This window comes from Takifugu flavidus, chromosome 11, assembly GCF_003711565.1.
Source record: "Takifugu flavidus isolate HTHZ2018 chromosome 11, ASM371156v2, whole genome shotgun sequence".
Classification (NCBI taxonomy): Eukaryota; Metazoa; Chordata; class Actinopteri; order Tetraodontiformes; family Tetraodontidae; genus Takifugu; species Takifugu flavidus.
The window spans coordinates 442,736-469,893 of record NC_079530.1 but is presented as its reverse complement, the minus strand read 5'-3'; the positions used below and the strand labels follow the sequence as shown (position 1 = coordinate 469,893).

The 27,158-nt window shown below is 46.3% G+C and overlaps 1 protein-coding gene and 1 long non-coding RNA gene across 2 annotated transcripts in view; both read right to left on the bottom strand.

Moving 5' to 3' along the window:
- The window catches only part of LOC130533400 (NACHT, LRR and PYD domains-containing protein 12-like), a 119,165-nt gene that overhangs the window by 37,354 nt on the left and 54,653 nt on the right, over positions 1–27,158 (bottom strand). Inside the window, exons 2-3 of the mRNA XM_057046758.1 lie at positions 392–493; positions 9–121 (exon numbers count right to left, since the gene is read on the bottom strand). Coding sequence (XP_056902738.1) covers positions 9–121; positions 392–492 — 214 coding nt within the window. The 5' untranslated portion in view covers position 493. The remainder of the gene's footprint in view (positions 1–8; positions 122–391; positions 494–27,158) is intronic.
- On the bottom strand, positions 19,229–21,699 carry LOC130533414 (uncharacterized). The gene is made up of 3 exons (XR_008952573.1): positions 21,556–21,699; positions 19,919–20,085; positions 19,229–19,315 (listed from the first exon to the last, which is right to left on the bottom strand). It is a non-coding gene; the product is annotated as an uncharacterized LOC130533414 (long non-coding RNA).

Genomic DNA, 27,158 nt, shown 5'->3' with positions numbered 1-27,158 from the left:
AGTTTTACTTTGTTTGGGCTTCATTTCAGCATCTCCAGAGCTGCTTCCAGATTGTGAACAAGAGGACTCTCCTGGTGGAGCTGACTGGTCCCAGTTTGATAGGATGTGCTCCCCCCTCTCACTATGAAACACATCTCTATTAGTCCTTTGATTTATAGGATGAAAGAACCTGATCAAGACTCAATATTGTTCCAGCATTTATGTCTGAATTCATCTTTCAGTTTAAACCTGATTCTTGTTTCTAATCAACAATATTCACATTAAGTCTGTAACTATATGACTGTCTGAGGTTTAAGTGTTAAACATCTCCAATAATAAACTCACAACCTGCTGCTGTTAATGTGACTAACAGCTGCCACACAAACACATCATCACGCTTTAGTTTTCTTACATTTCCTCTGAACTTCTGAAGTATATTAGTTTATGTTTGGAGTGGTCACTCTTCAGGGACACACAGCTGGGCACTGTGGACTCTGCTCTGTCCTCGTCCATCCTGAGGAAACATCAGAAATCGTGATGAGACTGTGATGAAGGTAGATAATCTGTAGAGGTTGTAGTTCAATAATCCCAATTCACTGCATTTTTATCAAACAGGAACATTTCTAATCCATTCTGAATAACAACTGAATCAATAAATCAATGATGTCTCTGTATAATTTTCATGTTTTCAGAGTTTAAGCTGCTTTTTTTAGCTGTTCCCTGCAGTGAGAAAAGAACTGGCACCTTTTCCAGCCCCTCATCCTGCAGCACTGAATGTGCTCTAAAGTTCTTTCCAGAGCAAACGTCTCTGCACTTGCAGCAACATGTTGTAGTCATGGATCCGTGAGGAGAACCGGATACAGGAAACGCCCCCACTTTGATCCCAAAACCCAACTGGTGGCCAACGGTGGTCCGGCAACGACGGGGACGCTGGTCCATCGGGCCGACAACACTGGTTTTCCACAGGCCAACATGGTGAAAGGACTGTCTTCAGCTCAGCCACTAAATTATCTGGTGCTGCATAAACATACTAGTCAGGACTTTTTAACTTCCCTCCTTTGTTCCCCTCTTCAATTATTTCTATGATCCAAGTCCTCAAAGATCACTGCTCTATTTAAAATAGATGAAAGAAATGACACCCACTCCTGCATTTCTTTCACAGTGGTTCCACAACATAGAACAATAAACCACTGTGAGAAAACGTGCAACATGAACCAAAATCCTGTTGGTGTCCTGTGATCCTGTGTGGATTTAGTTATTTAGTTTATTGTCTTAAATTGGTCCGGCTGAGAGATGCTAACTTGCCCACGATTAGATGTTGTTTGACAGGTAATACCAAAATATCCAGCTGTGACCTGGACTGTTGAACAGCTCTAATAACTCTAAGAGCGTTTCACCTGTCACAAAAAAGTTTTAAAATGTTGTTAATACCTGTTAAGACTCTCTAACAACGTTAACAGCACGATACTCACTTTACACTCACCTTGTCGCTCTTCCTGCTTCGTCTGAACAGAATACTTTCACTTTAACTTTTAAAACCTAATCAACAGCTTCATGGCGTATATATTACTACCATTAAAGCGTTCTGGGAGGGTTTAAAGTTCTTTTAGGATCAGTAGCAAAGAGCAGAAACATAAACTAAACTTCACTTAGAAAGACTATTCAACTATAACTAAAGCCAGACTATAAGAAAGTTAAATAAGACCCATTCATTTATAATGTATAATGATGTTTTGTGCTAATACTAAATATGTCTAGTTGAATCAAATCTTGATTTTATCTCCAAACACAAATGTCAGTTCTTTTCAATAATGCTCTTCGTTTCCACTCACCTTGTCAGACTTCAGTCTTCCTGCTTAGTCTGAAAGGAATACTTTGAAAAACTGGTTTGTTGGGTTCCCAGTTTCTGGGACCGTTGTTGCAGGTGTCTACCTGCAGGGGGCGTGGAGGAGCCGCTCATCAGCCACAGTGGCCCCGCAGACACACGCACCTGCGGTCTCTCTTCAATCTCCCGTTAGATTTAAGGACAGAACTCCCGTCTGCCAGCAGCGGAGTGTTTTCGTCCTCATCCCCAAACCCTGACTTCTGTGGCTTGACTACTTTTGAGAGTTTTCCTCGCGGACTTGTTTTGGACTCTCTCGAGGTCTCTCTCCGCCTCTGTGAACGCGGACCGAACTGTTCTTGTTCACTTTAAAATAAAGACGCTTCTCGGACACCATTCTCCACCATTATTCAACCAAGCTAAATAAATAAGATTTATGATGCTTGACAGATTTGAAAGACTTGTAAAAGCAGCATATTTCTGCAGCCCTGGAGTCCAGGAGGAGCAGCAGAGGTCAGAATGTGTCGGAGCGCGTTTAACTATTGTCTGCAGTTCCACGCGTGTCCACCGGTGGCGGTAAAGCACCACATGATATTTCTCCTTTTTGGAACTTCTTCAGCTGCGTTGAGCTTTAAATCTTCACCTGTCGCTCCCTTTAAGCTCTAAACTCTGCGGTTCTGTGTGTAGTTTGTTGGTTTGAATATTTTTGATGAATTCTGATGACGATGAGTGAAACTGTCAATGACCAATAGAAAGTTCGTCCATTGTTCTACTGTGTCACACATTTTCATTATTTATTGTCATTTTGGGGTCTAAACTGGGCCAGTTCTGTGAGCTGTTTTGCTTTTTCTGTGGACCAGATGTTCCAGGCAGGTTCCATCATCGGACACAGACGGAGACGGGTCACGTGACAACAGTCAGCCTTTAGTTCTTTATTACAGGAGGATCTAAAAAATACTAAAAAGTTGCAGAAGGAAAAGCATGGAACATGTTAATAACCGGACACAAAAACACTCAGGTTTATTGTCTGACGGCATCAGTGTCTCTGGTTGCATCTGTCTGAGGAGCATTGTGAGACCAGGAGCAGTGTAAATGAGGGGGGGAGGGGGGGGGCAGTGAGTGGATGCTGCATTCATCAACACACAATAGTCAGAAGAGAAGAAGGAAGAACAGAAGCCCGTGTTCCTCAGTGTTGGTGTGGAGACGCCTGTTTGGAGGAGCAGGAAGCAGGCTGGACTCTTCCAGCTGGCTTTAATGCCACTTCTCTTCTGAGAACCTCCCAGCAGCTTTCTCTCCACCATCTTTTTACGCTGAAGGTTTCTGATCATTTCAGGTCAGATGTTCTTGGACTGAGGTTAAACATGTTTGTTCTTGTGCTCGGAGCGAACCGACGATCCTCTAAAGTCAGGCATCCTAAAGGTGGATGTTTTCTGAGGCCTGGAGGCTTTAAAGTGGCGCTTTTACCCACTTGTCCTCGTTCTGCTGGAAACTTGATACAAAACCTTTTCTGGAGCTTCATGTTCTGCTTTTGTGAAGGAATGAAATGGTTTCATCAGCGCTGCCGGGGGCGGAGCAGGCTTCATAAATCTGAAGCTCTGAGATCCTTTAAAGATCTCCTGGAATCAGCAGATGGGGGTTTGATCAAAAACTGTAAGAATCAGTCAAGCTATCAAATCTTGACTCAGTCCAAGCGTGAACCAGTCCATCCAGAGCTGATTATGGCCTTGGTGCCTCGCCTCATCTCTCATACAAAGCTACACTGACGGTGGTCTGTGTAGTGAGAGACTGGGAGTACAGCTCTCATTCCCCTAACCCTAACCCCCCCCCCAACATGTTTTTAAGGTCTGCTGAAGTCACAGTTATCAAGATTTCACAGAATCTGCATTCACCAGGGAGACTTCATGGAGGCCACCAGGACATTTTTCTGGGCCCTCTCCACTAGAGGGCACTCATGCTCCTTCTGGAGAAAGGCCCTTAAGGAGCTCCTTGAGACCGGGACTATCTGTTTCTCCTCCATGATTCCCCTGGTGACCACATACTTCCGTCCAGCGACATTATTAAAGGGTCTAAAAGCCTTGAGCATCCACTCCAGCTTCTCTGACTGTCGAATCATTGCGGCCTCCAGAAAAATATCAAATGTTCCAAGACCTGTTGGTCAAGCCTCTCTGTGCTGCAAGGCCCAGAAGCTGCAGGGATTTCTGCAGACAGAGTGGATACGGAGCCAGGTCAATAAGGTTTTTGAGGGAGAAGCTACGGGGTGGCCCCACATTAGTAATGGTGTGTATTTGATCACCTGCGGTGCATCTGGCCTCCAGTATGTGTGAGAAACTAAAATACTCTACTGCTGCCTGTCACTCAGCACCAGTGCAATATTGTAGGACAAAAGGAGACCCACACTCCTCTAGTCAACTCCTTTCTGAGACATAGGCGGCCATCACTGTAGGTGGTCAGGCACGTGGCGGTGCACGACGGCCGGACCTTCTGTCACCCCGGTGCCCCCCGTGTTGCGGAGGTTACATCCTCGGCCCTGCAGCTGAGTGCACAGCACCCCTCGGCCTCCACGCTGGTTCTGGAGGCCGGCATCAACGACCTCAAATTCCAGCAGTCGGAGGTTCTGAAGCAGGACTTCATCTCCCTGGTGGACCGTCTGCTGGACACGGGGAAGCGGCTCATTATCTCGGGCCCGCTTCCCCCACCTCGCTACGGTGACGTCATCACCAGCCGCCCCTGTGGCTGAAGGGGTGCTGCTTGGGCAACAGTAGCCCCTTCGTTGACAAGTTTGCTGCCTTTTTAAATAGACCCCATCTTTTTAAACGGGACGGCCTCCACCCAAACCATGAGGGGTCCCGGCTTCTATCTGTGAACACTGACCTGACTGTCCGTTCCTGCACTACATCCACCTCCTGACTATTGGTTAAAGCACATGCACGCCACCACTCTGCCCCCCACTCCCTCACATCTACGCTCACCCCCCCACGCTGCCCCATACATGCCCCTCCACCACTACTCCCATGTCTGCCATCAACATCTCAGCTCATTCACTCCATTGACACCATCATTTCATACGGACAGAATCCCAGGACTGTTCCCAGATGCAACAGTGCTTTTATTGTTCCCATAAAAAGACAGGATGAGCGCACGTTCAGCACGGACATAAAGATGCCGTGCTGAACGTGCGCTCTCTTTTAAACACATCTGTTATAGTAAACGACTTAATTTTAGACAGAAACCTCGATGGTATTCTCCTCACTGAGACGTGGCTCTGATGCACCTGCTGTCCTCACAGAGGCTTGAGGGGGGGGGGGGGAGGAAAGGAGGTGGAACCACTTCAATAACAAGGACCCAAATGTCTTCACGCGAGGTCTCTTTTAATACGTTTCCATCATTTGAGCATCATGCCTTTGTTTTTAGCAGCCCTCCTATTTCAGGCATAACAGTTTACAGACCTCCCCAATACTCCACCTCTTTTATCAGCCAATTCTCAGAATTTTTATCAATCATTTATGCTGAATACAACAGGATTTTAATAACTGGTGATTTTAATCTACACATCAACAACGCCTCGGACCCAGTGTCCAGAGAATGTTTAAACCTCCTTCACAGTTTGGATTTTAAACAACATGTCACGCAGCCGACCCACAGCAGAGGGCACCCTGGACCTGGTCATAACCTATGGCCTGTCTGTAGGTGGGTCCCCTGGACCTGGTCATGACCTATGGCCTGTCTGTAGGTGGGTCCCCTGGACCTGGTCATAACCTATGGCCTGTCTGTAGGTGGGTCCCCTGGACCTGGTCATAACCTACGGCCTGTCTGTAGGTGGGTCCCCTGGACCTGGTCATAACCTACGGCCTGTCTGTAGGTGGGTCCCCTGGACCTGGTCATAACCTACGGCCTGTCCGTGGGTGGGTCCCCTGGACCTGGTCATAACCTATGGCCTGTCCGTAGGTGGGTCCCCTGGACCTGGTCATGACCTACGGCCTGTCTGTAGGTGGGTCCCCTGGACCTGGTCATGACCTACGGCCTGTCCGTGGGTGGTTCACCTGCTCCACCTTCTCCACGAACACCACGGCCCCGTTCATCACGGACCCATGTCCGATCGCCCCCCCACAGCCAGGGCCACCTCCTCCACGGTGGACAGAGACCTGGCCCCCATCTTAACGCCATGGCTCCACGTTAACTGGGAGAGATCAACGCTCCCACCACCAACCACCAGGGAGAGTGGAGCAGGGGCAGGTGGAGTGGAGCAGGGGCAGGGAGAGTGGAGCAGGGGCAGGTGGAGTGGAGCAGGGGCAGGGAGAGTGGAGCAGGGGCAGGGAGAGTGGAGCAGGGGCAGGGGGAGAGTGGAGCAGGGGCAGGGAGAGTGGAGCAGGGGCAGGGAGAGTGGAGCAGGGGCAGGGAGAGTGGAGCAGGGGCAGGCGGAGTGGAGCAGGGGCAGGGAGAGTGGAGCAGGGGCAGGCGGAGTGGAGCAGGGGCAGGCGGAGTGGAGCAGGGGCAGGGGGAGTGGAGCAGGGGCAGGGAGAGTGGAGCAGGGGCAGGGAGAGTGGAGCAGGGGCAGGCGGAGTGGAGCAGGGGCAGGGAGAGTGGAGCAGGGGCAGGCGGAGTGGAGCAGGGGCAGGGAGAGTGGAGCAGGGGCAGGGAGAGTGGAGCAGGGGCAGGTGGAGTGGAGCAGGGAAGGGTAGAGTGGAGCAGGGGCGGGTAGAGTGGAGCAGGGGCAGGTGGAGTGGAGCAGGGGCAGGTGGAGTGGAGCAGGGGCAGGGAGAGTGGAGCAGGGGCAGGTGGAGTGGAGCAGGGAAGGGTAGAGTGGAGCAGGGGCGGGTAGAGTGGAGCAGGGGCAGGTGGAGTGGAGCAGGGGCAGGTGGAGTGGAGCAGGGAAGGGTAGAGTGGATCAGGGGAGGTGGAGTGGAGCAGGGGCAGGGAGAGTGGAGCAGGGGCAGGGAGAGTGGAGCAGGGGCAGGGAGAGTGGGGCAGGGAGAGTGGAGCAGGGGCAGGTAGAGAGGAGCAGGGGCAGGGAGAGAGGAGCAGGGGCAGGGAGAGTGGAGCAGGGGCAGGGAGAGTGGAGCAGGGGCAGGTAGAGTGGAGCAGGGGCAGGGAGAGTGGAGCAGGGGCAGGGGGAGTGGAGCAGGGGCAGGGAGAGTGGCGCAGGGGCAGGGAGAGTGGAGCAGGGGCAGGGAGAGTGGAGCAGGGGCAGGTGAAGTGGAGCAGGGGCAGGTGGAGTGGAGCAGGGGCAGGGGGAGTGGAGCAGGGGCAGGGGGAGTGGAGCAGGGGCAGGGGGAGTGGAGCAGGGGCAGGCGGAGTGGAGCAAGGGCAAGTGGAGTGGAGCAGGGTCAGGGAGAGTGGAGCAGGGGCAGGTGGAGTGGAGCAGGGGCAGGTAGCGTGGAGCAGGGGCAGGTAGCGTGGAGCAGGGGCAGGGAGAGTGGAGCAGGGGCAGGGAGAGTTGAGCAGGGGAAGGGAGCGTGACGGGTGCAGTTTGGACCCAAATGCAGCACTCTGGAAAGCTGGACCGTAGTAATGCCTTTTATTAACACACGGGCAAACAGGAACTCAGGCAGACCAGGAAACACAGGAAATAGTCCGTTCTTCAGGCTCTGGGCCCACACAAAGTCTAGGAGTCGCAGGCTCGGGGAGTGGGACGAGCAGCAGCGAAGTCAAAACCAGGTGAGCAGACAGGAACCAGAGACGCTGAGGCAGAAGTCGTAGTCAGGGGCAGAAAGCAGGTAGGTTGTCCGGGGAACAGGCAAGGCAGGCAGAACGAAGACAGGCAGGGTCGGTAACGCTGGAAAGTCTCACATGAACGCAGAAGAACAATCTGGCACTGAGTGAGTGTGAGGCTGGAGAATATACACACTGGTAGGTGAGCTGATTGATGAGGGAGGGCAGGTGTGTGATCAGTGACTGAGGGCAGGTGTGTGATCAGAGGGTGCGGTGTGAGCAGGGCAGTGGAAAGGTACCGGGACAGGAGGGAACTGGGGGAATGGGGCTGTGACAATTAAACTATACCAACAAGTTAATACCAAGAAAACCAGCTTAACCAGCTCAAAGGGTTGAAAGACTCTCAAAGGAGAACGCTCTCAGCTCGGGGGGGAATAGCGGGTTTCCTTCCCTTCCCTTCCCTTCCCTTTCCTTTCCTTTCCTTTCCTTTCCTTTCCTTTCCTTTCCTTCAATAGTCTCTTCAGTTCCAGTTTGTGTTCCGTTCTTCCACGCGGGTGTCAGTCAGAACAGAGAGGTGGATGTGTTGATCCAGGGGAGAAGGGTGCTGAACCAACTCCCCCCGGAAGGGTGCTGACCCAAACTCCCCCCAGAAGGGTGCTGACCCAAACTCCCCCCGGAAGGGTGCTGACCCAAACTCCCCCCGGAAGGGTGCTGACCCAAACTTGACAGTCCACCTGCTGCTCAGGAGGTTCGGTCGGTTGATGCTCCTGCTGGGCGTCAGTGGGTTTGAAGCGGCGCTCCTGACGCCTGGTCACGTGGTTCGGCATCAGCTGCCCTGTTTTCCTGACACCAATATTTACAATATTTACTACATTTTACTGGGAAACGTTGAGATGTTTTCATCCCGCGTACATGCGTGAATCTCCCCGATGCGGGATCAATAAAGTTTTATCTTATCTTATCTTATCTCACGTGCGCGCTTGATGAAGAAACCGTGTTGAACACGCACATTAACAAACGCAAACACAGACTTGAACGTGAACGTAAGAGCCAGAGGGCGGGTCTCGACCAGGCCTGACGCTGCAAATCAGATATTTTATCTCAACTTTATCTTCTATCCGATATGTTGGACCGATCAGTCACACACGATCTTGACCAGCAGGCGGCGCTGCTGCCTCAGACACGCCGGGCGGATCTTCCGAGGAATCCCGCTGGAAAAGTCGAATAATGTCATGAAGCGCGATGGAGACGTGATGCTCCTGTGTGCTCCTGCTGCTGCCACAGGTGGAATTTAATGTTCTCAGGTTCAGGTGTGTTCACCAACACGCGCCCGTGCGTCGTGCGTGTGACACGTGTTTCCCGAGGAGGTGTTTTATGTGTTTTGTGTGACGATCAGACGTCAGCAGCGGCTCCCCTCAGGAGGACAGGCTCTGCTGGGGTTACACCTCCTGCTCCTCCTCCTCCTCCGCCGCCGCCGCCGTCACAGCCCCGCACTTTCTGGACAACTTAGCAGCTGCAGGAGGAGGACCCTCTCCCCGCATCTCCCCGCAGGTCCACTGGTCACTCTTGCGTGTTTCGATGGGGAAGCTGGACGCGCTGTGGCAGCTGAGCCTGCTGAGGTGGCTGCGCGAGGAGCGACAGTCGCGGAAACTCATCCTCTTCATCGTCTTCGTGGCGCTGCTGCTGGACAACATGTTGCTGACTGTTGTCGGTGGGTGACACGGTCGGTGGGTCGGTGGGTGACACGGTCGGTGGGTCGGTGGGTGCCGCTTCCGCTCCGCTCTACCGTCGGTTCACTGCAGGCACAGACCACGCTGGGTCTGCCTGCCTGCCTGTCCTTCCATCATCCGTGTGTGTGTGTGTGTGTGGTGTGTGTGCGCAGTGTAATAAGTCAGACATGTAGAAGCAAACACATGGAACTGTGTTGCTGGTTGTCCACCTTGAGCAGGGGCAGGTAGAGTGGAGCAGGGGCAGGTATAACATATGAAAGAGGATATATGAACCTATTAATTAATAACACATGAAAGAGGATATATGAACATGTGACTTAATAACGTATGAAAGAGGATATTTGAACATGTGACTGAATAACATATGAAAGAGGATATATGAACCTATGCCTTAAAAACATATGAAAGAGGATATTTGAACATGTGACTGAATAACATATGAAAGAGGATATATGAACATGTGACTCAATAACATATGAAAGAGGATATATGAACATGTGAGTTAATAACATATGAAAGAGATATATGAACATATGACTTAATAACATATGAAAGAGGATATATGAACATGTGACTTAATAACATATGAAAGAGGATATATGAACATGTGACTTAATAACATATGAAAGAGGATATATGAACATATGACTTAATAACATACGAAAGAGGATATATGAACATGTGACTTAATAACGTATGAAAGAGGATATATGAACATATGACTTAATAACATACGAAAGAGGATATATGAACATGTGACTTAATAACGTATGAAAGAGGATATATGAACATGTGACTTAATAACATATGAAAGAGGATATATGAACATGTGACTTAATAACATATGAAAGATGATATATGAACATGTGACTTAATAACATATGAAAGAGGATATATGAACATGTGACTCAATAACATATGAAAGAGGATATATGAACATGTGAGTTAATAACATATGAAAGAGGATATATGAACATGTGAGTTAATAACATATGAAAGAGGATATATGAACATATGACTTAATAACATATGAAAGAGGATATATGAACATGTGTTTTTCCACTATAACACACACACACACACACATCAGTATCAGTGTTCCAAATCCTGTTTTCTTTTTCTGCCGGCTCTTCCTCCAGCGATTACCCCGCATCTTGCGCATGTCCCGCCCTGCTGAGGCATACGAAAGAGGATATATGAACATGTGACTTAATAACGTATGAAAGAGGATTTATGAACATGTGACTTAATAACATATGAAAGAGGATATATGAACCTATGACTTAAGAACATATGAAAGAGGATATATGAACCTATGACTTAATAACATACGAAAGAGGATATATGAACATGTGACTTAATAACATGAAAGAGGATATATGAACATATGACTTAATAACATATGAAAGATGATATATGAACATGTGACTCAATAACATATGAAAGAGGATATATGAACATGTGGTTTTCCCACTATAACACACACACATACACACATCAGTATCAGTGTTCCAAATCCTGTTTTCTTTTTCTGCCAGCTCTTCCTCCAGCGATTACCCCTCATCTTGCCCATGTCCCGCCCTGCTGAGGCAGAGCCGTACTGGGATGGAGCGTTACCGCGGCGATCCAGCTCAGTGGGCTCCATTGCCTCGGCTGAGGAGTACGACAGTGTGAAGTCCCGCAGTGAGCTGATGTTTGAGAAACAGTCTGGGAGACACGGACTGGTGACCCGAGTCACACACGCTGCCAGGACGTTTCCAGAAACATTTAAACACATGAGATATAGAAGCATCAGTAGCTTCATTTGAGTTCTGAGCTTTGGTGTCTGTGTGGAGCTGTGAAACCACAAGAAGAGGGAGGAGCCATCAGCTGTACGCAGAGATCAAGCCGGCTGTGGATGGAGCCACTACATCATTAAACACATGCGCAACAAGAACGACTACAATGAGCTCAGAGGGTTCAAACAGAGTCCTCAACCCAAAGTCTGATTTAAAAAGATCAAAAGTGGCGTAAATGTCTGGTCCTGACAGGAGAAGGATAACTGGAGCGGCATCGCTCGTACAGTAGACCCACTCTGCCTCTTCCTGGTTACCCCGGTGATGACCTTTGGCACCGTAATCATCTTTCTGAGGGGAATCTGTAACCAACCTCCTCATCTGCCCTTCAAAGGAGCCCCGCATGACTCCAGAGAGGAGAACCCACGCCTGCTGTGATGCACACACACAGCCAGGGCTTTTTCCATCGCCATCGTTTCTCTGGGGGAAATGTTGCATTTCTTTATCTTAATAACAACAAATCTTTAGTTTGTTCTATAGGAGCTCCATATGTTTAGTGTCAAAGACTTCTTAGATTGTGTTCATTGCTGGCACATAAAGAAAAATGCTTTGATTTTACTAAAGTGACACAAACCCATCTCAGCACTGTTTTTTATATCCTCTATATTATTGTGCGTAGTCTGTGTAACTGTTGTGCTTTATTTCTGCTGGCTTCTTTAATGGGATGTAAACCAGCCTGACATAATACCAGTTGAGTACTTTATTTTATGTTGCCAAAGGTTTAAAAACAGCCTGACAGAATAAGAAATTGTGAAAATTTAGAGGATGAATTATACCTGGTGGGATCTGATCTTGAATGGCAATTTTAGAGTATTTTATAGGGAAGTGAAATAATGTTTGGACCTCTTATCAGGCAAAGAGAAAGTTGTTAAGAACTGCTCTAAAAACACCACCTCAGGGGGACTATATCCAAATCTCTCCCTTTACTGATGGGACGTTGAAATGTCAATACGCGGATTCATACATTTAGAACTGGACGTTGCACCAGAACTGGAAGCGCGGACTGATACATTTTTAACAGCGGTCCTGCTTCAGCCCTCCGGGGCTTAATAACAAAATACAAAAAATACAAAAATTTTAGTTTTGGAAACATTGTTGTCGTTGTTCGACTTGCCGGCTTTTGCAAAATTGCTAAATACGCGCTAGCATGCATGTTTTAAGCTATGGTAGCGGTATGTTTTACCATGCCCGCGCCCTATAATCCGGAGCGCCAACCTCCTCATCTGCCCTTCAAGGCGAAGCTGCTTCTGCTTCGTCGACCATTGACTGATCTCCTGAAAGTCCACCAGCGCTTTTTAAAAACTGAATTCTTCATCTATGGAGGGAGTAGACGGCAGATGTTTCCACAGATGCTCTTCACCAGTGGTCAGTGAGTGATGCAGCAGATGAGCGGGAGTTGACTGGCTACATCCAGCCATGTCTCAATGTCTCCAGCCCATAGTGTGGATTCTCTACGAGATCAGACAGCAGCTTCACTCCTGAATCCTTCAGCCGGTTCTGACTCAGGTCCAGTTCTCTGAGATGGGAGGGATTGGACCTCAGCGCCGAGGCCAGAGAGTCACAGCTGATCTCTGATAACCTGCAGTTCTTTAATCTAAATAAAGAAGGGAAACTTTTATAAGGTTATAAGTGAAACCAGTATTAATCTGAAAGGTTAATCAAAGGCATGATCTGTAAATATTTAATTTAGTTACAGGTTAAAAAATGATAGTAATATGTAATTACCACAATTCCAACCTCTCAGGTTTGCACTGTTCCAAAGGAGAATCTATATTGTTCTGGCCCTCACTCTTCCCAGGTTCTCCCACCTCTTTCCCTCCCATCTCATCATGGAGATCCATCTCACCTGTGGCTCATCTTTAAAGGCACAACCTGTCTTAGATGACTTCCTGTCTCCCTCACCATCTCCCTCCTCGTTGGCTGGTGTCTACCAGGCACCCTCACCTAGTTTTGTCTAATTTTGGTTACCATCTGTCGGCTTTTTCATTGTCCTTAAATCAATTTATCATGAATAAGTGGTCCCCGTGTGGCCCTCCCTCCTGAAGGAACTGGGCACAACACACACACTCAGAAAGTGTGAGGACCCTCGGATGGAATAATGGACATTTTTGAGAATGGTGTTTACCCCAGAGTTTCCAGTCGGCAGTTTGGAAAGTGGAGAAAACCACAGAGCAGCTTCACTCCTGAATCCTGCAGCTGGTTCTGACTCAGGTCCAGTTCTCTGAGATGGGAGGGATTGGACCTCAGCGCCGAGGCCAGAGAGCCACAGCTGATCTCTGATAAACTGCAGTAAAGCAATCTGAAAAATGCAGGATGAGGTTATACGGTGCAGGTCTGCATGTTATCTGCGTCAGTACTAAACCTACGTTAGTTCTTAGTTGGGTCAGACCTGAATTCACGATATTACAAGGAATTTTTTTAATGTGGTGCATCACAGCAGTGTTGAGAACAGCCTCACTTCACCATCTTAGCAGCTGGTATATAGGTAGAAAAATGAAGACTGACCTGAGCCTCTCCAGTTTACAGTTTGGACTCTCCAGTCCAGAACAGAGCCGCTTCACTCCTGGATCCTGCAGGTGGTTCCAACTCAGGTCCAGAACCCTCAGATGGGAGAGGTTGGACTTCAGAGCTGAGGCCACAGAATCACAGCTGGTCTCTGATAAACTGCAGCGCCATAGGCTAAAATAACAATTATTTTGAGAGAAGACAAATAAAAATCAACATGTACCAGAGCAAAACACAGCTTACAAGCAACAAACCTCTGGTCCTGCACCGGCTTATCTGCCGTATGTTCCTATTTTGGGTTCTTTCAGGGCGGTGGACAAGATCTACAGCGTATGTAAAGTGTGTGTGGGTCAAAATACCTTCCAAGTTTGTGAGACCACATTTCTCAATAGCACTCAACTCTTGTCAGGAGTTGGGACAAAGCGACCCACTCCTGACAGCTTGTGGGCGATGCTGCAGCGACCCTGCAATCCCTACACTCTCTGGTGAAACCAAATCAAAGGTTTTAGACACTGCTGGATGCTGGAAGGGTGGCTATAGTCTGGACGCATCGTTCCCCTGACTGCACATTTCTCCAACAATGATTGGCAGCTGGTGTCACTTGTTCTCCAGATGAGAAGGAAAGAGAGCCCCCCCACAGTGTGTTTGATTGCCCCACTGCAAGCTCAATGCTGCCAGAAAACATTGCAGGAGCATCAATTCCCCTCAGGGCATCAACAAGGAGCTCAGGAAAAGGTGCAGCTGCCACCTACTAGAGACAAGCACACTGAGCTGAGATTCAAAGCCCTCTCCTCCCAAGAGAAGAGCTTGTTTGTTGGAGGCTCTTCTGGGCGATACCTGGTGCCACAGCTCCAGCTCAGCCCGTCTCTGGAGCTGAGGTGGAGCTTAGCAAGTTTCATGGTTCTCCACCACTTCCTCTGGCTGAGGACCTTCTCAGCTGGTGGTTTCTGCTCCACCTTCCAAGTTGAGCAGGTGATACTTCTGCATTCCTGCCACCAGTGTCTCTGCAGGAAGAGTCTTCTCTACTGTTTTATATTAGATTATAGAAAATTAGGATTTTTGGCTGATGTCTTAGATGTTGTTGACTAAGAGCAGGTTTTTCTTTAATAACACAGAAAGATTCGATGAGAAGAGCAAATGTATTATTTTATGAGCTACTTCCACTACTATTATATACACATACTTCCATATTGTCTTAGATTGCAGCTGCATTTATTGCATCGTTCATAGAAAGTCATATTTGTGAGGAGAAAAACTCCAATAAGGTCATTTTCTTTAATGACCATTACAACAGAAGGAGGCGATGAACAAACAGATTTATCTAAAAATGTGTGAAAACTTATGGATGGAAACCTTTTTAAAATGGTTGCATTGTGTAGAATCGGTGGAGAATCAACTTGTTGACTTCTGATTTGGACTCCAATGGAAGTGAGGTGCAACAATTGTGGATGCTGAAAGCTTCAGATCTTCATGAAGGTTTCTGTGGTTGGACTGACCTGCTGCCCCTTTAAGAGGGAGGCAGGTTTGGGCTTCTGGCTGGAATGAAGCCACCTAAGATGAGAATGACTGCAGGCTTTCGGTACCAAGGTTTAACAGGGTGCTCACTTCACACTTGGGCTTTTCTCTTTTTGGGATGGCTTTTCTCAGGAGAGAAGGGGCATGGCACACTGCAGCAGCTTTCTTTTTGGGGTTTCTAGTTTTCCTTCTGATCTTTAAAAGACAGGAAGAACCATTTTTGATTGGTCTGAATGTTTGGGCGGTTTTGTGGCCAGCCTAAAATAAAACAAGACAAATCTACAACTGATACTTCCTTTCTAGTCATTGATGACCATCCTCACATGGGACAGATTTCCACAACCAATTTAATACTGCAAATCTGTCCTGTGTGGTCTTTTTTCTGAGAACTGTAACACTACGTTTATAACAAAGATCAAACATGTAAACAGTTATTGTCTAACTAGTTACACCTGGGAAAGTACTGGATCATCTCTGACTGACCTGAGAGTCTCTCATCTACAGAGAGGATCCTGGAGAAAACCACAGAGCAGCTTCACTGCTGGATCCTTCAGCTGGTTCCAACTCAGGTCCAGAACCCTCAGATGGGAGGGATTGGACCTCAGCGCCGAGGCCAGAGAGTCACAGCTGATCTCTGATAACCAGCAGTAACTCAGCCTGGAAAAGGAATAAATGGGGCAAATAAAAACACATTTCTAAATCTGAAAATGAAGAGAAAAGCAGAAAATGTAAAGAAATTTAGAAAAGAGCAACAGAGGCCTCCTGACCTGAGCGTCTCCAGTCTGCAGTTTGGATGCATCATTGCAGAAGACAGTAACTTTACTCCAGCATCTGTCAGGCTTTGGTTCCAGCTTAAGCTCAGCTCCCGTAGATGAGAAGGGTTTGACGTCATTGCTGAGGCCACAACTTCCCAATGACTCTTTGAAAGAAAACTACCAGACAGTCTGTTGTGTATGAAACAAAAATAGTGAGTCAAACTTTGGGATTTCTCATCAACTTATCTGAGAATCTACCTCAACACAAATGTAGCTCATTTCCTGGAAAAGCTAAATTCAACACCGTAGAGCAACAGTTTGAACGACCATCAGATCTGAAATGCAACTGAATTATTCTCAACATTTGTCTTATTTTAGAACAGCTCATAATTACTCAATATTTAAAATGATTATAGCAAATGGTTTAAAGAAACGTGCATCTTTTTATCTGTCTATCGGCTCTTTGGATATTTTGCATTTCATCCAATTTGTACGATGGTGCGTCAAGTCTTAATTCAGCGATCCGATCGATGACATCAGTGTCTCTGGTTGCATCGATTGCCCTCAGCTTCTGTTATATCTGCCTGTTTCCCTTCAAATCATTTTCACTGCACCTTTTGTTGCTAGTGATGAAGTTGCCACCTAACGGGTGTGGAAAGGGTCAAACAACTTTGTGGGTCACATAAAGGCTCCAAACGGAACCGCCACAAAGACCTAAAACACCCATTTAAACCAACGAGGCCGGCTGTTTTTACGTTGAACAAATGAAGCAAAATAGTCACGTGTCATTAGTTAAAATGTGTTTTTCTGTCGTTTGAATACGATGTATACAAACAAACAAAAGTTGATTTAATGACATGACAGTAATTTCATGATAGTCAGTTAACTTGTGGCTCCTATTATTCCTGCCTTATGTTGGTTTGTCTGGATTGACCTTTGAACTTATATCCAGCCAGTGTTGAACATTTCTGGATGAATTGTTGTTGTTTTTAATTTATGGACGCTGCAATGGAGATAAAGAATTGAAGGAATGACCACTGGAGGGGGTATTGCTACCTGACATGATCCACTCGCTTGATTTAAACGCCGATGTCCGGCCCCAAAAATCTTTACTTACTTGACCTTCCTGCAGTTCCTCACAGCTGGAATCAGGCGACGTCGTCCCTCCACTGAGGTGTTGTACTGCCGCAGGTTCAGCTCATCCAGAACCTCCTCTGACATCTGCAGCAGGTAGGCCAGAGCTGAACAGTGGATCTCTGACAGTTCCCTCTCTGATTTCTTCTCTGACTTCAGGAACTCTTGGATCTCCTGATGGACTGACTGATCCTTCATCTCCATCAGACAGTGGAAGATGTTGATGCTTCTGTCTGGGGAGATTTCATCACTGTTCAGCTCCTTCAGGTTGTTGAGGACCTTCTGGATGGTTTCTGGGTGGCTGTTCCTCTGATCCAACAGTCCACCCAAGATCCTCTGATTGGACTCCAGAGAGAGACCATGAAGGAAGCGAACAAACAAGTCCAGGTGGCCATTTTCACTTTTGAGAGATTTCCTTAGTGCTCTCCTGAGGAAGTCATCCAGAGATGTGTTGGATCGTTATTTGTGAACAACCCAGTAAACCAGGAAAAGAGGATTGGTTTCAAATATTTTAGGAACTTATTTATAACCACTGTGTCTTTCCTGGTGTAACGGTGGAACATGTAGACGGCAGCCAGAAACTCCTGAATGCTCAGATGAACAAAGCAGTAGACTGATTTCTGGAAGATCACACTCTCTCTCTTGAAGATCTCTGTACAAACTCCTGAGTACACCGACACCTCGGAGACGTCCAGTCCACATCGCTCCAGGTCTTCTGAGTAGAACATGATGTTTCCTTTCTCCAGATGTTCAAACGCCAGCCGACCCAACTTCAGAAGGAGTTCTTTATCAGCCTTAGTCAGTTCCTCTGGTCTCTGCTTTCCTCCATACTTCTGCTTCTTCCTCTTTATCTGAACCATCAGGAAGTGTGAGTAGAGGTCAGTCAGGGTTTTGGGCAGCTCTCCTCTCTGGTCTCTGGTCATCATGTCCTCCAGAACTATAGCAGTGATCCAGCAGAACACTGGGATCAGACACATGATGTGGAGGCTCCTGGAGGCCTTGATGTGTGAGATGATTCTCTTGGACAGATCTTCATCACTGAACCTCCTCCTGAAGTACTCCTCCTTCTGGGAGTCAGTGAAGCCTCGTACTTCTGTGATCCTGTCAACACACGAGGGAGGAATCTGATGGGCTGCTGCAGGTCTGGAGGTGATCCAGATGAGAGCTGAGGGAAGCAGGTTCCCCTGGATGAGGTTCACCAGGAGCACGCCAACGGACGATACTTGTGTGACATCAGAGATGACCTGATGCTTGTTGAAACCCAGTGAAAATCTGCTTTCATCCAGGCCATCAAAGATGAACAGAAGTTTCCAGACAGTCAGATCTTCTGCTCTGATCTTCTGTAATGTTGGATGGAAAACATGAAGCAGTGAGAGAAGACTGTGCTGCTCATCTCTGATCAAGTTCAGCTCCCTCATGAGAGCAGAAGCACCAGACTGATGTCTTGGTTCTCCAAACCTTCTGCCCAGTCCAGACTGAACTTCTGCACTGAGAAGGTTTTTCCAACGCCGGCGACACCGGTTGGTCAGAACCACTCTGATGTGTCTCTGTTGCTCAGATAAGACTTTGAAGATGTCCTGGCACTTGATTGGAGTGTCCTGGAGGTTCTTCTTGGAGGTTCTCTCAAGCTGTCTCACCTCATGTTGTGTGTCCACCTCCTCACTTTGTCCCTCAGTGATGTAGAGCTCAGTGTAGATCTTGTTCAGCAGGGTTCCACTTCCTGCTTCATTAGTTCCTTCAGTCACATGTTCACATCTTCTCTTCAGACTCATCTTATGACCTTCTATCACCTCCTGCAGATCACTCCCTGAACATAAGTAAACCAATGATTTCCATCTATAATAAATCATCAACACAACTACAAATTCATGACATCACAAGTTCAATCTCATATTGAACAGTTTTACTTTGTTTGGGCTTCATTTCAGCATCTCCAGATCTGCTTCCAGATTGTGAACAAGAGGACTCTCCTGGTGGAGCTGCCTGGTCCCAGTTTGATAGGATGTGCTCCCCCCTCTCACTATGAAACACATCTCTATTAGTCCTTTGATTTATAGGATGAAAGAACCTGATCAAGACTCAATATTGTTCCAGCATTTATGTCTGAATTCATCTTTCAGTTTAAACCTGATTCTTGTTTCTAATCAACAATATTCACATTAAGTCTGTAACTATATGACTGTCTGAGGTTTAAGTGTTAAACATCTCCAATAATAAACTCACAACCTGCTGCTGTTAATGTGACTAACAGCTGCCACACAAACACATCATCACACTTTAGTTTTCTTACATTTCCTCTGAACTCTGAAGTCTATTATATCATCTTTGGACCGGTCACTCTTCAGGGACACACAGCTGGGCACTGTGGACTCTGCTCTGTCCTCGTCCATCCTGAGGAAACATCAGAAATAGTGATGAGACTGTGATGAAGGTAAATAATCTGTAGAGGTTGGAGTTAAATAATCCCAATTCACTGCATTTTTATCAAACAGGAACATTTCTAATCCATTCTGGATAACAACTGAATCAATAAATCAATGATGTATCTGTATAATTTTCATGTTTTCAGAGTTTAAGCTGCTTTTTTTAACTGTTCCCTGCAGTGAGAAAAGAACTGGCACCTTTTCCAGCCCCTCATCCTGCAGCACTGAATGTGCTCTAAAGTTCTTTCCAGAGCAAACGTCTCTGCACTTGCAGCAACATGTTGTAGTCATGGATCCGTGAGGAGAACCGGATACAGGAAACGCCCCCACTTTGATCCCAAAACCCAACTGGTGGCCAACGGTGGTCCGGCAACGACGGGGACGCTGGTCCATCGGGCCCACAACACTGGTTTTCCACAGGCCAACATGGTGAAAGGACTGTGCACCGTTTCATTTTAAAGAGCTGATGAATTTCATTTTTCACGATAGTGGAGGCTAATACCTACAAAATGATGTTTTGTATGGTTGTGAAATGTTCTAAGGCAGAGTTATGTGGTTCAGAAAACCTTACTTTAAAGGTGAGCCTTGAGGTCCAATACCAAGTTTTCAGGGTGCCCTATGGACTGGTCACTCTTCATGGACACACAGCTGGGCACTGTGGACTCTGCTCTCTCTTCCTCTTCCATCACACATTCGCTCATTTTTAAATGTGAGTCTAAACGGTTAAGCAGGAACAGTCTGCTGACACAGAAAAGAAGATTAAAGAACATGATTCTCAGCATGAAGACAAGCAGAGGTCTGTCCAATGACGTATTGTCGGCTCATTCACATCAAAATCTATTATATGATGTCACCCTGTACATCATACAGGCCACATATATATTGGAAAAAAGTTTTGGGACATCTTAAAAGTTTACACCATGTTAAATATAAAATAGTTGTGGAAAAAATGTTTCTCCTGGGTGTTTCAGAAGGTGCGGTGGCATTAGACGGACGCACACAAATACAAATGAAATCATTTTTTATCTGGTTATGGTTTACGAGAAAACCTAAATTCTTTGAAGATGTCAGTTCTCAACATTAAATTCAACAAATAAGATGAGAATGCATTCAAAACTAAACAGAAATACGTCATCACATCATCAAAGTGGGTCAAATGCAGCATCATCTTCTGTCATCTCAGACAGGATTCCAAGAAGAGGATCTTCATTTTCAACAACGCACCTTGACATCTCATCATGGCTCGTCTGTCAGATTACAAGCAGCTTTTTTTGATCAGGCGCATCATGTTTCTCACCAACACATGATGGTGCTGGAAAAAACATTTGTAGCCTGACCTAGAGGTCAAAACTCTGCATGGCGTGCACAGCTACTAGTTGCAGCTGGTGGTTGTGGCGGAGGAGATCCCAAACATATCTAGCAAGCTTGTTTTGGAGCAGAGCTTGTCCACCACCTCTGACCCCACTCATCACAGAAGTCCCACCATATCCATGGCCAGGTGTGTTGGCAGCATTGGAGCCAGCCTCAGGAAAAAGGTGTGTCAATATCTCAGAAGTGATGATCAAGTTGACACGACCCAACAGAAGTCAAGCAACCCAACATGCTGAATAGAATAGATGACACACAGCAAAGGGCAAAAAAACACCCAATTCTGCTCAGACTAATCTGATCTGACCACATGTACAGGACCAAAAATATCAAAACACCATGGGTTTAGTTTTCTGGACTGCTTCATTCAAAACAGAACACATTTCATAAATCCATAATAACAAATTCATATTCCACAAAGACCAGTTGTTAAAACAATCAAATGGAATGCCTTGATCTCTCCCTCTTTCCATACTCTCCTTTTTTAAATAAAGGATTGATTGTCCCCTGGTGGAGGGACAAAGAGAGGAGGCTAAAACTGTCGCGTTTGTGTCCCTCTTTCCGTGGATTTTTCCACTAACTGCAAATAATATTGTCGACTTATTGTGAGTATTAAAATGTGCTTCCTCAACCTCTAAAATGTTGGCTCAGGGTTAGCGGAAAACGCAGTTAGAGGAAACACGCTACAAAGTTTGATCATCCGTCACAACATTCCCGTCGACCAGCCGCAATGTGCGTCCGAAACACGCGCACGCTCATTGCGCACACGCAGCTTATTAAGCCGCATCTCGCAGCGGAACATTGATTCGAGACGACAGCAGTGAAAGAACCAAGTGCTACCTGAATATTAGAGGTTTTCCATCAGGGCTCGGTCACTCAGGATGGAGCCCGAAGTTGAGAACTTTCACTTTCGCTTCTTCTTCCTCTACACGTCACGTGTTCGTGTTTTGATCGCGTCATATCCAGCACAGCGCCTCTCTTCAGAACAATTTGGTCCACGTTTGAACTGAAATACTGGGAAACAACTGGAGTTCGTCTGACAGATGTTCGTTTTTGGGTGCGGAATCAAACTGGGTCAACTTTTTGATCTATATGTGGCCAGGGCGTGGCCTGCCCTCCGGACAGGTGCCATATGGCGGTAGTGCCTTAATTGGTGGGTGGGGAGAACAGGTTTATATAAGGCACTGCCTCCAGCTGGCTTTAGTTGTTTTCCCCCTTCGACGGTACGGCGGGGTTGCGGCTGAACTGGGCGGTTCGACCAATAGAAACTGGTTCACAGCGCGAGCATGCTGTCTGGCAGCGCCAGGAAGGTCGGTGCTTCCTCCCGCCATCCTTCCGCCTAGAACGCTTTGCCGTGAGGGCGCGTGCACGCTAGTTGCACTGGGCAGGTAAGGCGCAGCAATGCGCGTCACTGACTCCCCCACTCGGTTGATAAATGTTAATGGGTTTTTCTTGCTGCAGGTGGCTGCCGCCTGGCGTCAGTGGGTCGCGTTGCCCCAGCGGGAACCCTTCACGGAGTGGTGGCGCCACCAAACACAGTCGGCACGGACTATCTCGCTTACTGGACCCACTGCTGCTTTGGCTCCGTCCTTTGATTCGGGATTCTCTCCTGTTCTCTCTCCCTCTCCCCTCGCCCCCCTGGGCTCGGAGAAACGGCGCTGAGACGTCGTGGTGCCGCCGAGGCGACCACGGAGCTTTTGCCTAAATTTTAGACTCTTAACAGTGTGTAAATTGTATCAATTTATATTTACCTTTTTAGTGTTTGTTGCTTTTCGTTTCTTGGTTGACGTTGTGTTCTTTTAGACCAGGGGTGGGGAACCCCCGGCCTCCGGCCGTATACGGCCTACGAGACCATTTCTACCGGCCCGCAACGCAATAAGATTTTTATATTTTATATGTGCACTTATAAAGTGGGACCGTTCGCTAAACTCCGCGAGCTGCGAGTAGCAGCGGTAGCGTATTTTTGCCTTTCGTATCCTGAAATTTCTTTCGTAACAAGAGGAAATATTTTCACGTTTTCTGAGATAAAACAGACGGTTATGTTATGTCCGAGTCAAGGTCAGGGTCAGTGTACACAGCATGTGATGTACGTAGTGGGCTGGACTGATTGACACGGACAAAAAATGCCTAGCGAAACACGCTAAACTCGATGAGTTGAAAGGACAGATGAGTTTGGATAAAATTAACGCTCTTCGCCGGAGTTTGGAGGCTCAACAAGCAGCTTTCACACGACCATGTACTGACAGAGAGAATATTACGCGTGCAAGTTTTGTGGTGAGTGAATTAATAGCCACGAAGCTGAAACCTCACGCTGAAGGAGAGTTCGTGAACGCGCCTCGTAGCCGCCGCTGAGGCGCTCGCGCCGGACAAGGTAAAATTGTTTCAAAGCGTGAATTTTTTTCGTGAATAACTATTGAACTAAGACATATATTATGATTCCAGTGGCTAACGGTATGTTTTTATGGTCAAGAAATCTAAATATGTAGTCAAAGTATATGTGGGACTAATATTTATGGTGGAAATCACAATATGCCAGGAATTGTTGCGCTTGGCGGAGGTCTGCGCTCTCCGAGTGCTTTCTAGTTGTTATTATTATTGTCTTTATCTTTCTTTCTTCTTCATTATTTTCTTGATTATCTTGTTGTATTGCAGTTTTTGTGAGTAGAGGCCTCGAACAGGCCCTTACGGGTCTCTTGCCTCAACTCTGCGCCTCTTTTTGTTTTGTATGATCATGAAAACATATTTTACTTGTTTGTCATTTTATTCTATTTTTTTTGGTGATTTTATATGCATGTGTGCTAAATAAATAATTCAAACTCAAATGCAGCAATCATGAGACTTAGTAACACAGTGGTTACAGACTTTTTTTTTTTGCATCCCTATGTGTTCATAATAGTTGGCCCTCGAGGACTTTATAAATTGAAATGGCCCTCGATATGAAAAGGTTCCCCACCCCTGTTTAGACGATCTGGTCACCATTTATTTTCCTGTGTGTGTGCGGTGTGTGTGTGTGTGTGGTGGTGTGTGTGTGTGTGTGTGTGTGTGTGTTGTGTGTGTGTGTGTGTGTCGCGTCTGATCGTTTATCATTGTAAATGTAATTGTCCTCTTTTCTTTGTGGACAGGTGCTGCGGGCCACGGCGGGGACCCAACCCCTGGTGGAGGGCGTTTTCATCACCCCCCTCCACGGGTGTTGTTAGTTTGTTTATCTCCCCTGATTGAGTTTTACCTGCCGGTGGGGCCCCAGCCCTGTCCACCCCTTTTGTTTGACTTTCGTACAGCCGAGTTATTTTTTTTGTTGAGTTGGATTTAATAAAATTGTAGTGCATAACCCTCAATCCTGTCTCTGCCTCTGGAACAGAACCTTATCTGCGCGTGCCTGTTCTCCGGTTAATTCCTGGGGTGAAACTCCCCAGGTGGCGTTGTCGTTAACGTTCCACCTCTCCCCACCCCGCCACATATAGGATCCCCTCTGGTTCAAAGTGTCCCTATAGGATATTGACAGTTCTGACCTTTTGGGGGCTGCACACACCTCTAATGGTGACGGCACCAACGGAGCTGATCCAGTTGTCATCAGCTGGCCAGTCTGACTCCAGCTCATTAGGGGAAATTTGCTGATCTGGAGGAGAAGCTTTCAAAACTTGACGGGCTGGGGGGATGACTGTAATTTTGGAATCAGCGTGCCAATTTTATTTTTAATCAGAATAATTTAGAATAATTTCAACAGGATATTTTCAAATTGTTCCCCAGTGGAGCTGCCAACTGAATATGGTGACCTGCTCCTACACACAGAAATCCGATGGCTCAGCAGGGGACGGATTTTGCTTCCTTTTTTGTCCCTTTTGAGTGAAATAAAAGAGTTCATGCAGTCCAGAGGGGAAGACGCCGCGCCCTGCTGGAGGACACTGGCTGGACACTGGACCTTGCATTTTTAACGGACATTACTGGGAAACGGAACAGTTTGAACTGGGAGCTGCAAGGCAAAGGTGAGACTGTTGCTGAGAGGATCAGTGCTGTAAATGCATCTAAAGCCAAGATGAACATTTTCTCTGTGCATTTCCAGACAAAAGGTGCTGCACTTCCCCTCTGTGCAGATGGTGCTGAGAGACAACGCTTCTGCATGTGAGGCTTTGGACTAAAGCGCAAGAAAAGTGCTCTCAGCTCATAAAAAGACTTGGGCAAGAGTTTGAGAACAGGTTTTGGGACCTGGATCAGCTTGAGCCATGTGTGTCCTTCATTTCTAACCCTTTCATGAACGTGGACATATCATGCATTGCTCAGCAGTTCAGTGCAACCTTCAGCCTGGATGCTGCACAGATGCAAATTGAAATTGGAACATTGTGAAATGAGCTGCAGCTCAAAGCCTCTCAGGCTGCACCAAACTTTTGCTGCCTTGTTGACACAGAAAAGTACAGTGGTGTACACTGTAAAAAAGAAAAAGTTGAGAAAATGTAAAATTTCAAGGCAACATGATGCAAGAGATTTTTGAGTTTTCTCAACTTTTGCCTACTGTTGTTGACTTAACTAAGGTTTACAAGTTCTGACAAGTGTTCTGCCAACTTGGATCTTCTTGTTCACCTAATTAGGATAATCCTGGAAGGCTAACAAAGAAATTCTGGTTTCAATGCCATGTATTTCTGCCTTCACCAAATGCAGATATTCTTGTTGAATAAACATACAATTTTTACTCCAGTGAGTTGAAAATTTACCTATATAAAGGAAAATGTATGTTGTCATTATATTTGAAAAATGCTCAATAAATAGATATTGAATAAAACAAAGCACAACTGAATGTTGTCTGAAATCTTATTTATTTTGTTGAACAGTGCAAAATGGCATGGCAACATGGCAACATCTCACCATATATTGTCAACAACATAGACAATAATGAACAGTTCAAACACTAAATATGCAACTCTTAACTGGCAAATGATTATATCAGAGGCAAAGGGGTTTAACTACTGTTTTCAACTACAAAAACTTGAACAGGCTAAAGAACACAGTTAAAGTAATGTCTGGCTCCCCATTAATAGTCAGAGCAAAAGTTTTGTTTTCAAGGCCCTTATGCGATGTGAGCATCGAGAACCGCCAAGCTCAAAAAAGATGGCCTGAATCGCTTCAAAGGTATGCCTCGTCTGCTTTGGCTAATCAATGTTGAGGGCATACAGAAGGCCAAAGAGGTATGCCAAGGCAGTAGAGAGGTCAGGAATGTCATGTAGCACGATTTCCCCTTCCAACACAACTACCTGCTCTAACACAGATGTACCGGCATCGTCATCTGGTAGGATGGTGAGGATGGCAACAGATGCACCGTTCAGCACTGGTTCCAAATTGTCAGTGTCCTGAAGAAAACAGATGTATTATTGAGAGCTAAGAAAAACTAAAGACAAAATACATTTCTACTGATATGAACTTAAACTTCTGTACCATGCTGGTCATTTGACTCATGGAGGCTTTAATAAGAAAAAGCATCTTTTTCTTTAATTAATGACACAGTAGCTTTCACCTGCAAACTTTGTGATGAGTTTTGTACAAAAGTATTTTCTGCTACGGAACACCCACCAATAATGCCCAGCTGCTTCTCAGCAGAAAAAAGGGAGTGAGAGTTATAGACAACTGCAATCCTCACTATAAAATGATCTGGACTGCACTGAGGAGGTGCATATTTCCATTCTGGATGAACTCATGAACAGCTCATGGGAATTAGGAATTAGTTTTACTTGCATTACTTTGTCTGTACTTACCAAGCACTTCAGGAAAACCTTTGCTGCATCTTCTCGGAGGAAAATGGGCAGGCCTCTCAGTGCTGCTGTCTTTCGGTGGGACACAATGTCGGATGTCTAAAGAGTATTCAGTGGAAAACAAGCATTTCAATTAGTCTATTCTATATATAATTATTATATACATAATGTACTTAAACACAATGCAAAATCAGGACTCATTTATAGTAATGAAGATAAAGGACCCAGCAACATGTAAAACTTAAAAAAATAAAAAAAATACAACAACACAGCAACCATGTTAACAATTTTACTTCACTTTTACAAATTAAAATTCTGTTAAATCAAATACCAACATAAACACAAATAAGAACATAAAGCAATGAATGCTGACATTCATTTTTACTGACACACATCCACTAATGTGTTTTTGCTGAAGCTAACATCTTTTTCTGTTTCTCTTATGAGAGAAGTATATTTATACTCTTCTAAAAATGTCAGGCAAAGGAGCACTTCACTCACCTGTTCATTATCCAGGAGGTCTTCCATCTTCTCCCCAAGAGCTCCCTTCTTAGACCGGTAGAGTTTCAGCAGGCCAGGCACTAATTTGTCAGGGAATGCATTAAAAGTCCCCAGGAGGTCTTTGCTCGTTATCCGATGAAATTCTTTAGCTATCTAAACAAGACAATCAACAAGATATTGCCATTTATTCAGCACAGAACATTC